This window comes from Argopecten irradians, chromosome 11, assembly GCF_041381155.1.
Source record: "Argopecten irradians isolate NY chromosome 11, Ai_NY, whole genome shotgun sequence".
NCBI classification, from domain to species: Eukaryota; Metazoa; Mollusca; class Bivalvia; order Pectinida; family Pectinidae; genus Argopecten; species Argopecten irradians.
Genome location: NC_091144.1, coordinates 36,119,631 through 36,138,569, shown reverse-complemented (window position 1 = coordinate 36,138,569; position 18,939 = coordinate 36,119,631). Strand labels below are relative to the sequence as shown.

Below are 18,939 nucleotides of genomic sequence, written 5' to 3'. Positions count from 1 at the left end.
ATTATTGAAGCAGAAATATTCAGTTAGGAAATAAAAATACTGTTACATCAATGCTTATACCATGGGAGGGAATATGTAGTGTTTGTTCCGTCACTGCAAACGTCTGTCGCTTCCGGTCTAATTATTAGTTTGATTTGGTTAATAAAATTAACGTCTAATTAACAGCCAGTGACATTTAAGGAGGTCTCCTATGCGTAAAATGTATTGCTTTGTGTGAATGTCCTTTCGACTTGGACTACTGCGGTATATTCGTGTTGTGTACATGTCTTGTAATTGCGGAACTCTTGACCTTTTTATAATGTTTTTTTTTTACTGAAACATGCCGCCGAAGATACCAAGCAGCACATCGCCCCCCCCCCCCCCCTCCCGAAGAACGTAAGTTAGGATGACAGAAAAAATAAGGTCCAAAATTCAGTCGCCTTTAACGATCATGCATTAGAGGCAGCAGGTACAAATCTTACGCCGTACCAGCAGGGCACATCTATGTCTTGCAATTCAAATTAATTTTATTTTACAGAAATTACGTTTCGAGTCAACATTGGGACATGTACGGACCATGATAGGATATCCATTACGCCTTTTATCAACAGAAGCAATTGTAAGACGGATGCAAGTCTATAGCTATATATATGAAATTATATTTGTTAACGTTAATCTTTTACATAAACACAAAAAACTTGAGTACATTGTGTAATTGAACTGCAAACAAATATACTGTTGAAGAATTGTTTGTTCAGATAAGCAATCAAACGAAAACAAATAGTACCACAAGGAGAAGTTGTCCTTGTCTCAGTTTTACGAATATTCCGTAACTTGAAGGAAATTCTGAACTTGAAGTTCTCTTACGACTATAGGAAAGCATGTACAGAAGTTAAAGGGACATGAACCTAAATAAACCATGTAAATTTGAGTAAAATACATATTTAAGACGTGTCAGATATCTTACTAAGTAATATATATCAATTATTGTGCAAATGTGTCAAACAAAATAATTATAATGGAAATTCCATCTTTCTGTATTTTGAACCGGCCCGGTCGAATTTTGTAACGATAGTATATAGTAGTGTTGAACTTTAGTGACCTCCCACAATGCACTGCACAAATGTAAACAAAATGTTCGGTCAAAAACGTGGATGAAGCGAACACAAACGAATTCTGATTGAAAACAGTGTACGTCAAGAGTCAGTTACGTGCGCGATTTGGAAAGTAAGTAAATATAAATGGATCACTGAAATGCAAGAGACGGGAGCAACTCCCCACTTTATACTTGCGTGATGTACATATGTGCAATAAGTCAGGAACCTCGCTTCGCGGTGCCCTGACGAATGAAAAGTCTCGTTTGACTTAAAATTCTTACGCTAAATACAATTTTTTATAACAAATATGGCTTAAACTTCATTTGCCAACCATCGTAAATTAGAAAATAATCTTAAAATGTGGAAAACAAATATTCCTTGTCATGTCAGCAAGTTTGGTGTTCATTACAACCTCGCTTTCGTTTTGTGTTCTAAAAATAGAATATGACGGTCTATTTTTATCATTTTTGAGGTAGGTATTCCCCACGTTTTCTTGACTTTTTGAAAATAACCAATCATTGTAATAAAATATTCAATAAAGATCTGAAAACCATATCTAAGCATACATAACTTATTTAAGGTTCATGTCCCTTTAAAGATGCTACACCGCCAACATAACACGGACGATACTCATCACTTGAACAATAACTGATGTTTAATTTTGTATATATGTGTCTAATTAACACAAACAATAATTTAAAATAATTAAGTTTGGTTTTGGTACATGTGCAATGAGTTCTTCATTCTTATTATATATATATAGGACACAGTGCCAGGGATTTTTTTGGACGTAATTATTATTTTTAGTATTTTCATACTAAGGTCAATCATGTTAAATAAGTAACTCGTAACCAAAGAAAAAGTACTAATTTATCTGCTCCTATTGTGGATAGAGAAAAAATACCATTCGTCAGCGATGTAGCATCTTTAAGGACCAATTTTAAGTAAATTTCCGTAACTTCAATAATTCTTCCATATGGGAAATGTTTAGTTAAGGAGTTGAGGAAAGTTGTGAAAATGAGCCTCGGCCAGATGCTTAAATGATGAAAAAGACGATTTTATTATCCTAAAACATTTATTATTGTACAAATATTAAAAGGTAAACAGTTACCCGTCACTTAATTAACATCGTGTACAAATTAAATTACTTAATGACTCATCATCGTGTACGAATTTAATTACTTAATGACTCATCATCGTGTACGAATTTAGTCACTTAATCATTTATCACCATTTAAAAATAAATTCCATCACTTAAATGTAATCAACATCGAGTACAAATTAAAGTTCCTTAAACATGAGACAGTATTTAGTAAAATCCTGAACACATTTGCATATAAAATTATAAACTTGTATGTTTTAGCACATTATTACTTTACATATAATAGTTTAAGTTACATGATAACACATTACTATACAAAAATTCATTTATGCAAGTACAGTAGGTAATTGATCCAATCGCGACATCTCGGAGTAAGTTCCGGCAATCTTCGGAAATATTTCCGAAGATTGTCGAAAATTTCTCCGAGGTGACCCGATTGGTATCTGGTCGTTCTGATCTATCAGAGTTACTCCCCTTATTTGACTTCGTCAGAGTGAAACAAAGGGGAGTAACTCCGATAGATCGGTCTGGATGTAATCAAACACTTGTATTTGTGGGAGTAAAATCGACGTTTGGTAACATAAGTATGCAGTAAAACAATTCATAGAAGGCAAAATTTTGTAGATGCGCACTGAACACAATGTACATACTGTTAATAAAGAAATATTTGTATGTAATTTATTTTAGATACATTCGCATTCTGCACACATATATTGTATGCAGCTCTCGATTCTTTAATAACACAAAAACATAACTCCATAGAGCAAATGACCTGCATTATAAACGCAATGTTTGTTATCGTTGAAAACATATAGCAAAAAAGAGTCAAATAGGTCAATATTCACAAAAGTCTTGATAACAGTATATATGGCACAAAAATGTATATTTCCGACATAATGTAATTTACATAATTACAACTGAAAAAAAAATGCAAGCTGTTATCAAATAAGGTAGTATATTGTAGATAGCTGTTAGACTGGAACACCAAAATTATTCCAGATTGTGATGAACACTTTGTAGAATCGCTATAATATGTCATAAAACACGTAAAAAAATATTATAAAAATACAATGTCTTGGCGTGAAGTAAAATAATTAAAAATTATGGCATGCAACTTATATATAAAGCTTCAACGCGTTAAACAGTGGTATTGTTTTGAGAGGTTTCAATATAGTTTCAACATTAGAATCATGAAAATATTTAGATGCATTCAAAATGGTTTGGCTGATATTTTCTCTTTTCCATTACATTATTATGTATATATGCGAACCTTATTAAAAAGATCTGAAGTACAGATGTACAGGTATTAACTCATTCATCACTGAAATTCCATAATGGACAGTCCTAGTCCTTGATTTAGGAGAGTCTATATGTGCCTTAGGAGGTCAATGAGTTTAAACATGTTTAAGCTTAACATTTTGTACTAGTTAAGCCACAAATATCATATTAATACATAATGCTCGTATGGTAACTAAATGGATGCGATGACATTTGTACAAAAGGAACTTGTTATTAAATCAATTGTACCGTTTTTTGTAATAAGAGATCCAAAGCTTTTACAAAAGTACTTATTTCATAATGAAAAAATTCTCTAGATATTCTATACCGAGCAGATTCAAATGAACTATTAATCTCAAATATATACACAACTTATCAAATCAAAGCAATAGAAGGTTCTACATAGATACAATGACGGAGTGAGAAAGAGGAAGGCCCTTCCTTGACACTTTGAAGAACAGTCAACTTGTTCAGTCACAGCGACACAAAGCGAATGATTCACTTCGGTCTATGTATTCGTAGCTATCGGAGTTCTCGGTAAGAAATCTCCGCCTTGGGCATGCGTTTTTAAATGCTTGTTAAGAGTTAGTTTATCTTCCAGATGTTCACCACACACGAAGCATTTGAAGGTCGCCTCCTTGATGTGAAGAAGTTTGTGACGTTGTAGACTGCTAAGAAATGTGAAGCTGCTCTGGCAGATCTCGCATCCGTACGGTTTCTCCCCGGTGTGGATACGACGGTGGTTGGTCAGCGTCGATTTGTGATTAAACGCCTTCGGACACAGATCACACTTGAAAGGTCGTGCGTCTGAATGAACTTTCATGTGCGACTTGAGGTCTTGTTTTTTAAAGAAAACCTTTTCACACACAGAACACGGCAGGGGAACAGCGGGATCTAAGGACTTTCGAGGACGTTTAGGCTTAATTTGATTCTGAACAACATTTGTGTTTAACTTATACGTGTCTTCTCCAAGAGGGTTATTGAAATAGGCAGACTTTCCATTAGGTTGACAAAATGATCTGTCGTTCACATTGAACACGTTTTCTTGTCCTATCGAGCTGCCAATAGAAATATTGCAAACTTCACTTGTGCTTTCATCGCCGTCGTATTCTTCATTGGATAGATATTGCAAATTTTGAATTTCATTTTCATCTTCCGTTGGGTTTTTATTGATTAAATCAAGACTATCTGGTACATGACCATCCACAACCAAACCGCCAGATGCCCCATTCACCTCGACGCGTTCATGGCCTTGACTTGTATTTACTTCTTCCAGACATGCAGGGGATTCAACATTGCTATTTAAGTGAATACCAGTCGATAATTGTGCCAGCTTAGATTCGTCACATTGTTTTCCATCCAAAGTCTGCGGTTCTCTGCGAAGTCCATGTTTATGAAGGACATGCTTGTATAAAGAGTTCTTATCATGCAGAACAGCTTCACACAAGGGGTACCGACAACTGTAAATGCTGTCTGAGTTAGTAGAAGCGTGTCTGTTCAGACTATTTATGTGACTGAAGCGCCGATGACAGATGTCGCATTGGTACGGCTGCTCACCCGTGTGGGTTCGGAGGTGCTTCTTCATGTTGAAGCTGTAACTGAATGTTTTACCACAAATGTCACATCTGAATGGCTTCTCGCCAGTATGAACACGCATGTGGGATTTGAGGTAGTATTTTTTCTTGAAGGATTTTCCACATTCCTGACAAACATGCACTCCTGGTTCTTGCAGCTGTTCACTTTCGTCTAAACTAATGTTGTGAGCTACACTGATGTCATCTTCGCGATGAGCCACATTCTCGGAATGTTTGATTGGATGAGAGATAGTCTCCTTTAGTGACGTTTCTAATCCTTTAGTTTCTTGCATTTTTCTCATAAGATCAAGTTGCTGCGCCTCTGCATAAGAGTTCATGAGATAAGCAGACATCATCATACTTGGATTCATCAAAGGCATATTTGGAAATGCAAATGGTGGCATTCCCAGACCACTTGGAATCTGCCAAGGCATCATCATGCCCGCTGCCCTCAAAGACTCCATTTTCATCGCAGCTTCAGCACTTTGTAAATCCCCATCATACCTGTGTGTGTCATTGTTTGTTTGAATTCCGCTGAATGAATTATCAGAATTGTCCAATTTGTCATCACTTTCGTTTAACATGCTACTGTTGAGCTCCTGCTGCCCATGTTGGTATTGATTTTCTCCGTTTGTAATTCTGTCGTTCACACATCTTTCGGCTGGTACACTGGGTGAATTTACTTGTAAATTAAAAACTAAGCTACCGGTAGTTGTCTCGCTATCCGACATTCTTGAAGGGTCGTTGATGGGAAGTAGGTTATCGGAAACGGGCGCCAGTAACTTCTCACTCTGTAGAGAAGAAATATGTTTTTCAAATTCATCTTGACTGTATTCACTATCAAATATTCCGTGTGTTTTAGACATGTGTAACTGCAGGGCGAATTTGTGAGCAAAGAACTTGTCACAAAGCTTGCACTTAAAAGGTGAGTCCCCTACATGTAGATACATGTGTCGATTGAGACTGTTCTTTTGGGCAAATTTCCTCTGGCACTGAGGACATTCATACGGACGCTCTCCGGTGTGGATTCGTACATGCTTTGTCAAGTTGAAACTATGAGTGAAACCACGTCCACAAATCTGACATTTGAAAGGCTTATCTCCGAAATGGACGCGCATATGTGATTCGAGGTAGTATTTTATAGGAAACGTTTTCTCACAATGTCCACAGACAAATGGTTTGCCATCTTTGTGTTCCTTCATATGGTCTTGCTGATCAAATTTCGACTCAAAAGGTAATGAACAAATGCTGCACTTGTAAACTCGATCAGTGTGTATTCCGACGTGAACTTTGAATTTGTCCTTGTCAGCGAACATTTTGCAACAAAATTCACAGAAATCTATTTTGTCCTTGAAGTGAACAAGCAGATGTTTGTTGAGTGTCAATGTCGACGAGAATACATCTTCACAATATGGACATTTACTGGATTCAATGACATCTTCCATCTCATCAGTGCTGTGTGAAGCCTGCGAAGTATTGTCTCCGAAATGTTGCGCCGTTGTATCAACAGGTTTAGGCGACAGGCTTCCATCACGGTGATATTGTTTAGAGTGATACAGCAAATGAAGGCGCTCATCGAATGTCATTGGACATCTTTTGCATTTATATGTTTTCTCTTTTGTGTCAAAATTACATCTCATGTCTACTGGTCCGTCATGACTTTCCATTTCTTCCGAATCCAATTTTTGAAACCTTTGTGATATGCTATCGGAAAGTGCCTCAGCGTCTTTACTGGGCTTGCTCGTAGACAAATCTAGAGCACAGTTCGGGTCGATTTGAGTGTTAACGTTTTCATTCCAAGAGGATTTGACATCATCTTCCTCGTATGATTCTTGTTTTATTGGGAAAGTTAGTGATACTGAACAGGTTTTCATACTTAAGTCCAAAGCAGTTTCGTCCGTGAAACATCCACTTCTCTCTTCATCTGAATGCCTTGTACCCTCGGGAGATGCAGTCGTTGATATATGATTCAAGGCACTCGACTTCATGGATAAGTCCATACCCTGATCGACAGAGAGATCGTGAACATGTTTTAAATCGGTAGGAACAGCTTCCTTACGCTCATCTCTATACAGTGGTAAGACGGGCTGGCTGAATTCTTTCTTGTATGGTGCATCTATCCTGGGAAATTGGTGATAGTTCATTCTGAATTGATCCTGGAAATCAAAGTGTTGTGGATGTCCTAAGTTCCATGAATCGTTGAGGTCGGAGTCCAACCCTGATGTAGAATCCACAGATTCGTCGTCACTTTTAAAATCTTGGTTGAAAAAGTTGTTGTGTTTTTTCATGTGCCTGTTTAGGCTACTTCTCAACGTGTAACTTCGATGACAAATTTCACATTCAAATGCCGGAGTTTTGTTGAGAGACGAGGCTTCAAATGCTGAAACGTGGGACTGCATGTGGATCAGAAATCCCCTCTTGTCATTGAATTCCCTGTTGCAAGTTTGGCATTTGTTTTCACCATCAGTTGTGTGTGTGATCAGATGCTTCCTCAAACTTTGCTTGTCATAAAAATCTTGGTCACATATCTTACATTTCTGGTGTGAAAACCCTGTATGCAGTGTCACATGGCGATTTAAACTGTTTTTGTGGCTAAATTTCTTCCCGCAGAAATTACAAAGGTATGGTTTCTCGCCGGTGTGTGTCCTTCGGTGCTTCGTTAAATTAAAACTGAAATGAAATCCACGGTTACAAATGTCACATGTGAACTGCTTCAGCTCAGAGTGTGTCCTGGTATGGTACTTCAAATGACCTTTTTCATGGAATCCTTTTCCACATTGTTCACAAACATATGGTAAATTTTTCGGATTGGTAGATTGTATTGCATCAGACTTCATGGAACTTGAATTAGACAATCCCTCATGATCAACTGAAGTGGTTTTCTGATACTGAGAATGATTATTTGGAATTATATCCTTGTACGTGGCGTCATCAAGAGATTTTGACTTTGGTTCCTTGACATGTAGTGAGTTATCTATATCTTCCTCTTCACTGTTGTCATCGATCATCATCTCCCCTTCACTGTCATCGTAACCACCATGGACTACAAGAGAAGAGTTGTTTGATGAATAATCACCAATAAGCCCGTTCATTTCATTTGGGTTCCCTTCATCTGCTTGATGTTTAGTCACGACCTCATCTAACTTCACTGGGGTATCCATGGGTACAGGGATCTTCATATCCAACTCACATGCCTTGATAACTAACAATGGTTTCTCATCTGTAGTTTGGTCTGCTTCTTCTTCAGGAGGACTTCTAAAATATTCAGTTTCTGCCATGAGGCTGTCGAAGCTCACAATCTCTCCTCAATTTCAACAGGGGAAACAATCTGAAAATAAATAAAAAGATGGCTATTTAAAGTGATGTAAAACTATATCATGAGTTTATTTCTTTGACAACCGATAATAAACTAAACTATGAGAGAATTTTGAAAAGAGTTTATCTATTTGACAAGTGATAAAAAACTAATTTTGAAACACATTAGTTTGACGTCTCTTTGTCCAAATACAGTCCTTATACAAATACTGAGGATATTTCTTTCTTTATTAATCATTACTAGTCCTTCATCTCTAGGTTCTAGGTTTGAAACCAACTTGGAGCGGCTATCACAGATACTAAATGTGTGAGTTGATAGTTTTTCTCTGAGCATCATGGCTTTACTCTTTAAACCTGGCATGTCCTTAAATGACCGTAGCTGTTATTAACTACCTTGATTATAATAAGAAAACAAAAATTAAAGAAAATTGGCTATTAAAATCCAACTTGGGAACCTGTTGCTCTATCTAATATGGATTTTTAAAAAGATATGCAAGAAAAAACTACCTTTAAAATCACACTTCAACACACAGCTGTTTGGCCTTCATCTGACTTGCAATTATAATGTGCAATAAAAGTCGAACTATATACACATAATACAACATAATAAAATGAACTCACAGGTATTGAATTGTCATACATATTAATGATAACTTTGATCCGGTATATATAATACCAAGGAAACTTGAATAAGAAATACACGCCAGCTGCAATATACATGTAATGTTAATTAAATGTTTATATATTATATGTGCATGCTTATACATTCTCATATGTCAATGGCATGTTTCCGCATTGCATACCTTTAATTCTCCTTGAGAGGCAAAAAAGGTGAGCTGATGATTTGCCATCAATTTGTAGTGTGTCATAGTTTTAACATTTTATGACTTCTAGTGATGTATTCGTGTTAGACATCCAATAAATTAACACACAAAAAGGAATATGCAAAATTATGCGTTTCAAAAAATGGCTGTGTATATTTTCCTTAACAGTGCAGGTGGTGTCTACACTGTTTGTATACCGGTATACGTACCGAAAGATGAAGTACCGAAAGATGAAGTCACGCTTGATCATCTCCTAGTCAAAAGGGCTGCTCCAGGTCCATCCGATCTTCTATCTACAAATAGTAATCATCAATTAATTACTCATCATCTTTACACAGTGGTACAATTAAACTACTTAATTAATATACATGTGTCATTGTTCTAAATGTTTTATAATGATGAAATAAATGTCATTATGCACTATACATGCACACATTTTTTCTCTTTTTTAGAATTCCAATATTTGATCATTATGACATCACTAAAATCTGTAAAAAGTACAGAAATGGAAAAAGGAAGGAAACTTATGAAAGAAAGAAAAAGAAAGAAAGGAGAGAGAGAGAGAGAGAGAGAGAGAAAGAAAGAGAGAAAGAAAGAAAGAAAGAAGAAAAGAAAGAAAGAAAGAAAGAGAAAGAAAGAAAAGTGTGTGTATTTTTATGTTTACAAAGTATTCATCAATGAAAGAAAGAAAAGAGGGAGAATCGATAAAAGGGATAAAATAATGGGAAAGATGGAAAGAAATTTTATTCAGCATAATTGTTTGAGTGTATTTTTCTGTTGATAGAAATGAAAGAAAATACATATTTATACAAACTATTCATCATTTAACTAAGAGTTTTAGTCAATAACAAATTACTGATAAAGTCATTAAGTACATAATGATCACAAAAGTAAATGCTGTTTAATGAAATACTAAAGCAGGGTTCTAATTAAATATGTCGCAATATTTATCAAAGTCATGATTTCATGTACATATCATAACCAGTTGTAAGAATGACACTTTCAAAGGCTATTAAAATAATTTACAAAAATACCCCCTCTTCCCATTGAATAAGTTACAAAGAGCAATTCATTGAAAACATTGGACAGTCTCAAAAGCCAAGCTAGTGCAATCCTAATTTTACTTCTTTTGTAACACAGATATTTGTTTTTATATATATAGCTTTCCACAATTCATGCAAAATATGGAGTTATTTTGATGATTAAAACCATATTTTGCATTTATTTCCATGCAATTATTGGACTACAAATTAATTAAGCCAAATATTAGGTATCTTTTATCATTTTTATTGGTTATTTCATAATCAGAACTCCAAATGAGAAAAACCTAATTAAGATTATAATTACATGATAATTTTAATTATGTTTTCATTTGGTTAAATTAAGTTCAAATAAGTTTATTTATGAAAAAAATATATATTCATTACCATGTGTCATTGCATTGTTTATCAATTATTTTTGATGACTGTTGTATATACAGAGGATTCCGCTTATTTGAATAGGACATTTTCCAGAAGAAAATATTCAAATAACCTGAGTATTCAAAAAGGTGGTGATGACATTTTGTACTTCCATTTGACCCCCTACATGTGTATCTATTAAAGGGGCTAATTCGTTACATGTTACCACAAAGCATAAATAAGACAGATATATGTATAGTTCCTACATTCCTTATTGAAATCATATGACAAAGTAATTGTGACTGAAAATTCCACAACATTGATAACTATTTTGATTAATACCAATTGGAATTCCCAATATCGGTTGGTTCAATCACGATGAATGCAGGTACAGATGTTAGTTGTAACCTGTTACCCGAGTCAGTCCTCGCATGTGGCGTAAACACCCCTGTCATTTGAAGTAAAAACAAAAAAAAAAAAATAACAAAAAAAAGATAAAATATCAAAAAAAATTTAAAAAAAAAAGAATAAAAAGATAAAACACAAGAAAAGATTAATACAAAAAAATAAAAAAAAACAAAAAAAAAAGAAAATAAAGAAAATAAAAAATAAAAAAAAACTATGTAACCATGTTGGACCATGGTTATACCATGGTTATCCAATTGCCCAGGAATACTCAGTGGTTATCCATGGTTAACACTACTGGTTTTGACTTCTACGTTAAATGGCCAACCATGGTCAAGCATGGTTAAGCATGGTTGATGTTGGAACCATGGTTTTTATGTAAACCATGGTCAAATCATGGTTAAACCATGGTTTATAAACCATGGTCAAACCATGGTTAAGCATGGTAAGGAACCATGGTTGAAGGCCCAGGCGGAATATCTTTCCCAAATACCATGGTTAAACCTAGTAAAACCATGGCCAACCATGGCCCATAGACCATGGTTTGGTCATGTTCAACCATGGTCATGGTAATTGACTGTGGTCAAAACACATGGTTTACCATGGTTGACCATGGTTGAACCATGGTTGACCCATGGTCAATTCATTGGTCAAACCATGGTCAAGTCATTGTCAAAACAAGGTCTCATTATTGTCAAAACAAGGTCTCATTATTTCAAAACATGTTCAGCCATGGTTACCCTACAGAAAAATTTCTTGGATGTTACGTGGAATTTCCTTGGATTTTCAGTGGTAGTATCCAGTGGAACAGAGGTAAAATTTGCAAGAATTTTCACACTGGTTAAGTGATATTTCCAAGTAGAATTCAAGTGGTAAATATCTATCGAATTTTGTATCAATCCAATGGAAATTCCTATATTTGATATTATTTTACTCAATTCAATGTTTGCTGAAACAAATTGTGATGGCAATAGGTATAATCTATGTATTCATGTATAACAAACAGAAGAGTTTTTACTTGGAATCACCACCAGTTTACTGTGTTCATTATATTTTTATACTACTACCACAGATAAGTGCTAAAGAAAATCTGTTATCAGGGATATGCAGCAATTGATTTCATTATACTTCCAAGTAAATTAGTATTTGTCTGAAATAAACCTATAGTTACAAAACATGATAGTTTATATGGACAAATATAACACAATAACAATTGACAAATACACAAACCTATAAAAAATTCTATATGCATAGGAACACAATATCAGTGTGCAACGATTTCATGTTGATAAAGAATTGCAGACAAATCAAAAACTTACTAAAAGTGTTCATCTGTACTTACAGACATTCAGGAATAAGATTAATCCATTCACTAATTGGCCAAAACTTCCATTTTAAGAAGAGAGATGTTTCCCCTTCCACACTCCAACAGACACAGCAGCCATTTTGGATGGTGACTGTTTTGGCGGGAAACATATAGAAGTCATGTGACTCATATTGTCGGGAAGTGAAACCATGGTCAACCATGGTTAACCATGGTCAAACATGGTTGAAGAATATCAACATCATCTCAACCACGGATGACCATGGTCATAATTTAACCATGGTTAAAATATGAAGTGAAACCATGGTCAACCATGGTTAACCATGGTCAAACATGGTTGAAGGATATCAACATTAGCTCAACCATGGTTGACCATGGTCATAAATTTAACCATGGTTAACCATGGTTACTACCATGGTTAAAATATGCCGAAACCATGTCTAACCATGGTAAAACCATGGTTAAATATGGTTAACCTTACTGACCATGGTTAACCATGGTCACCAATTGACAGGGGCAGATGCTATACATAACCACCGAGGAGTTGATGAAATTATTTTTTAGACAAGCACATGCATCTAATAATGTTAACACAATTGTAAAAGCGTTTTGAGTAGTTCTATATAAAAAATTCTTTACTACACTGGCAAGGGTCAGGGCTATATGAAATGTTTATGTGAAATGGCGATTTAAACATTTCACATACATTTGACTACAGTGGGCTTTTCTGACATATCACAATTAAACCAACTTATCTAATTTCCATTAGAACTGGTTTGTTTCTGAAATATGTTAGTCTTAAACCAAGTTTTAATGTACTCTAGTCTTAAACCGAATTGTCTCTTTAACCTTTAAACCAACAATTACCAGGTAATGATAAATAGAGGTTACACAACAAGTGGTTGTTGATTATGGCATTTATTTCACACTTGCAAGTTATTTTTCAAAAGTTACAAAAGACACAAGCTTAAGCAGTTTGTCTGAGTAGGATATCTATCTTTTTCTCCATTAGCTCTAGAAAGTTTTATAATAAATAGTGTAGTAGACTGGTCACTGCTATCTAGAATATTGAACAAAAAAAATCACTTTACTATGGCTTCATTATTTTTGTCTCTACCATATGTCTCATTCTAGTTTCCAACTAGGGGGTGATAATCTAGTACTAGAGTTCTGCTGAGAAAGTCTTATCAACAACTTAGGGTCTGGTGGCCAGTCTAGGGGGAGATAATCTAGTAAAGAACTCTGCTAAGAAAAACTTTTCTCCCATACCTAACAGGGTTATCCTGCGGTTGCTAGGGATTTTTATTTTTATATTTATTGCTTGCTAGGGAAAATGATAACTCTGTCTTTAATCGGGGTAGGCAAAAGACAGCTCACAAGTGCTTGTCAATGACGTCATCGATACATGTGGAAATTATTGTCGAGTACGAAATTAATTATCAATACTATAAAATAATTCCTTACCTATTTTTTTTTAAATATGCGAGAAAAAAATCTTACATAGGTCTGTCAAGTGAACAGCAGTTTCTCCCATCTCGTGAAAGATTTTGGCTGGTCAACCCGAGGCTTGCCGGGTCCCTGCATGTCCACTTGACAGGCCCATGAAAGATTATTAATCAACAACATTAGAATAAGATGAGATTAAGGTAATAGTTGGTGTATTAAGGACCAAATCTAACCTATCATTAATTGAAGTTTCAGTGATCCATTAAAACACATCTATGTTAATTTGTCATTCTGATATACATCAGAGTTTAAGAAATACTTTCCTTCCTTTCTGACAGAGTGAAACAAAGGGAAGTAACTCTAGATCTTATAGATCAGAATGCTGAGAGGTGAGGTAATATGATCCCTATCTGCTGTCATTATATTAGCTAGCTGTCCAACTTGCTAATTTTTTCTCTAACACAATCAGTTTGTGACTCTTCTCTGGGAACTTCAGATTTAACACAATCAGTTTGTCACTCTTCCCCGGGAACTTCAGATTTCACCTACCAGCAAAATCTCAACATTTTTAATTACATATATCCTGTGCTAATATCAATTAATAATAATATTTTTTTTTTTACATCTATTGAAAACAAGTTGTATAACTTATACAAATCACTAACAATAAGCCCAGATGTAGGCAGCCGGGTCTTAGAACAAAAGGAATTCGAAACCAGAGAGCTTGGAGAAAATTAACCCAGGTGATCAGGCAGGCAACCCCTGAATTTAACACATGTCCATGGTGGGCTGGGAATCGAACCCTGGCCAGCTAGATGAAAGGCAATTGCCTTAACCACTACACCACCTAAACAACCTAAAAAGATTTAATTTAACACATATGGACGGTGTATAAATGAGTTATCTCCCCTTCAATCATATGTCTCTTTTTTTCAATATTGATAACCTTTAAAGACAAATAAATCAATCCAAAAAAACAACAATAGAAGTGATACCATTGTCTAACTCTGCAGGCATATAAATTTTTATACTGGATATTACAATTTTTCATATCAATCCTAATTCTTAAAACTTGATATTAAATTTTAATTGTGCAGTGCAGTACAAATAAAAAAAAATCAACATGTTAAAAATACATTTTTTGAATTTTCTGTTAGATAGTACATGCAGATAACAATGGGAAAATGGAATCAAATCTGAATACATACAATGTCTAACATATACATGTAACATGATGTTGAACTGAAGTAATTTTGTAATTTTTAACAATACATATGCATTTGCAAGTAACATAATTAAACATTATAGATAAAAAGAAATTATGTCTTTTTAGTCAGAAGTGTACTGATAAGTTAAGTAAATATCTGATATTAAATTTAATCTATACATTTATATGAGTCATTGGCATAATGATATGATTAGGTGATGTCCTACATTAATTGCGGCACCTGTAAAAATTTATTCCTAGGGCCAGATGTGAATATATACATCCTTGTATTACAGTAACCAGGAAAATCATGAATATCACCTAATATACTGTATATATATAAATTCAAATCTTTGATTTTAAATTCCCTAACTTAAATATCAAATATTTAAACAGATATTTTCACTGTCCTTTGTGTAAATTAGTCCAGGGCTACTTCATAATTTTGTTTCTTTTTCATCTCCGGTCGTTATTCTAGTTATTCTGTTGTGTGTCAATGAATGACAGTTTTTGCCAATTAAAAACAGGAGCAGATAAATAAGTATTGTTCTCCAACGACTGTTACCTACTTTGCACTTTTATCACCATTGAAAAAATATATATTAAAAATACAATATTTACCGGTATGTGTATCCAGCCCAAAAAATATTTGTGGCGTTGCTTTGCACCATATGGAAATTGAATTTGTACCAATTGCGCATGCACCAAAAGCCAAAAGAAAAAAAAACTCATTTTATGTATTTGTTATTAAATCATGCAGATACATGAATAAATACAAATTATTGTTCATGAATAATGATTATATTCTGTTTGCAGTGTAGCATCTTTAGTAACGGCAATGTCATATTTCCTCATGGTTTAGGTATATACGTACCAGTAATTAAAATAAAATATACAAATTTTCCCAAATCTTGTCTTGATGTTTAAATGTGTGAAAAATGAAGTTCAATAATATTTTTTATGTATTCAAAGTTTCAAGTAAATATATTTTTGTATTTACTACATTTAGTCTAACAAATCATTGAATTCAGAGCAAATTTTGTTTTTGACTCGAAGCATGTCATTTAGTTGTCTGTTTGCATGAGAATTAATATAAACATATATTCACCTACTGTACAAAATGTATTTTAACATGTGCATCTTGCAAATTATGGCATTTTTTGTAAATGAAAAGTGTAACAATTAAAACTTGCATTTGTAAACCTTAAGATTCCAGGGATAATGTATGTTTTCTCTGTACATGTTCAATGGAAATTATGAATGTACATAAATTATTTATATGTACAATGTATGCGCTTACAATTGTATAGTGTACAATATATAGTTATAGACCATGACTAAGACAGAAACGCCGACTGAGTTATATATGCTCAATATTTATCATTTTGACAATAGTTAATGTTAATGTAAAAAAGTTTTGTGTATATGCTTTAAGTATTACACAATGAACAACGATTTATAACTAATTTAATTACAAATCATGACTTAAGACTGAATCGCCGACAGATTATAAACATTATTTATAATTTTGCTTTTGTTGTCTGTGCAATCAGTCCCTTGTTTCATAAGGGCACATAAAAATGCAGTGCCACAGATTTTTATTTTGGATGCAATTAATCATCTTAAATATTTTATTCTAAAGTAAAATAACCAGCTCAAACTTTTCAATGGTGTACTTCATGTAGAATAATTTTTTACAAATATGATAGATAAGATTTAAAATTATAAAGATGAAAAAAATGCTTTTCCTCAAATCTTAAGTTTTAATAAAGAACCAATCAAAATTAAGTAATAGCTATAGTGGCATATTTTATATTGAATATATAATCAAATAGGACAAAATTGAATTAGATTTTAAAATCAAGTAACACAAATTTTAAATGTTAAATTAAATACCAGGTGTTATTATTGTGGGTATCACGCACTGATTTCATTATATCAACACAGATTTATTTCTATTTATTTATTTTTGATGCTGAAAATAAGGAAAAATATGTACTCTGTAATTATAATTTGTAAGTGAAATAATAACTACATTGTACATGTGTACTGTGTGACATATTTTATATCCAGCATTTTTATTATTCTTTTCACCTCTATTAAGTAGGCCTGTACATTGAATGTACATAAATATAATGTATCTGTAAAGTTGTACATGGATCTAAAGATTGGTCTAAAGTACTAGAACAATTAAGATATGCACTTTGACAAATTTTCAATTAATCTCCGGTTTTATTTTAATATTTACCTTATACATGTATTTCGTGTGTAGTCTGAAATGTATTTGCAAATTCGGTATGCAGAAAATATCATTTTTGCATTATTTTCATTTCCTGCCAGTAATTTCAAGAGATATCCAATGTTATATTGATTTTCATAAATTTCGTCAAAAAATATTAGAAGTTTCAAAAGAACAAAAAGACATCACAGTTGTATTACACTGCATGTAACCCTCTATTTTACAAAATAAAAAATTAAAGAGAAATATCCCAAACATGCTTCTAAAGAATAATATTTAGTATTACCTACTGTAGTTTTCTATAAACTCATGTAATTAAAAAAAATCTGATTAAAATCAAAATTATGATAGTAAACTGAATGTCAGTCATTCAAAATGAATGAACTATATCATATTTAAGATATCTGTCCAAGAAATTTTGTTCGTTGTCTGTATAAGCTTATACAGCATTTAAGCCTAATGTTTACTTTAGATGTACGCAACTGTGTACACTGTAAAGTTATGCATGAATGCATTACACAATCGAGTTCGACACATGCGTTTACAACTAACATCACATGCAAAAACTGCACCATGCCAACAAAATTATCTGATATCGTGAGTTAATGTACATTCAGAAGCGATAAGAGTTTAGCACACTATAAAAGCATTCAAATAAATAAATAAAGCATACTCACAAATAATTGTATCGTTTTGTGTGCAACTTGCAACTTCTTTTGTTCACTGACCGGAAGTTTACAATGGAGATTCAGTAAAAGAACCATTTCTGGGATAAAATTACGGAAATAAAAAAAATAAAATAAAAGAAGGAGGGGGGTGTTTGTTGTCAAAAGCGAGAAAGATTTAATTACACACAGTCTTATATGTATTTCTGTAAAAATCAGTGAAGTCCCTGCAAAAATGAAGCAAAAAAAATCCATATCGAGAAATCGTGATTATAATATGACCCAAGGGACATAACTCGTATGTAGGCATGTTCAGTAAAATTCCACTAAGGACGTAGATGTCGTAAAAATCTTTGGATTCCACTGAGTACAGTTCGATTTAAGTAAAAATTAGTGTATCGTAATAATTTGGGATGGTAACATCATTTTTGTTTTAGAAAAAAATATGATAGGATTATGTCCTTTGCTTTAGAAATCTATATGTTCAAATGGGGTCCCCTTGACACGTACCCAGAGTATTGTTAGAAAAAAATAATTTCAAGCCCTTTATGCCTCTTCAAAAAAAGTAAAACTATAAAAAGTAGTAATGTACCTATACCTTCAACGTTGCAAAATTTGAAAGAAATCGGAGAGAGAGAGCGGGTTTTGCATTTCATCAAAATCGTATGGTCTATAACTTTCACTCTGTTTGTCATAATGAAAACTGTTTAATTTGTAACTGTTATACATATTTTTCTCCGTCTGTCCGAGTTTTAAACTTTCTAATTTTACTACTTTTAATAAAGTTGCAGCGCTGGAAGTATTTTTAATTATAAAAAAACCTATTTAACGTATACATGTAGTATTTCCTGACATATCGGATCAACAAGGCATATTCAGAGAAATTGGATCGACATAGCATATTCTGAGACATTGGATCAAAATAGAATATATGGAGACATCGGATCGACATAGCATATACGGAGACATTTTACCAATTTAGCATATTCTAAGACATCGGATAGCATATTCTTGGACATCGGATCAACACAGTACATAATTCGGAGACATCGGATCGACATAGAATATACGGAGACATCGGATT

At 33.7% G+C, this 18,939-nt stretch overlaps 1 protein-coding gene across 1 annotated transcript; it reads right to left on the bottom strand.

Moving 5' to 3' along the window:
• Positions 1-2,124: 2,124 nt before the first annotated feature.
• LOC138335428 (zinc finger protein 845-like) lies at positions 2,125-17,928 on the bottom strand. The gene is made up of 3 exons (XM_069284518.1): positions 17,868-17,928; positions 9,394-9,462; positions 2,125-8,358 (listed from the first exon to the last, which is right to left on the bottom strand). The coding sequence occupies exon 3, from the start codon at positions 8,306-8,308 to the stop codon at positions 3,965-3,967; it is 4,344 nt and encodes a 1,447-aa protein (XP_069140619.1). The 5' UTR covers positions 8,309-8,358; positions 9,394-9,462; positions 17,868-17,928; the 3' UTR covers positions 2,125-3,964.
• Positions 17,929-18,939: the final 1,011 nt, after the last annotated feature.

What these genes read in the sequence shown, in the direction of transcription:
- LOC138335428 (XM_069284518.1), bottom strand. Translation starts at nt 8,308, where the DNA reads ATGGCAGAAACTGAATATTTTAGAAGTCCTCCTGAAGAAGAAGCAGAC.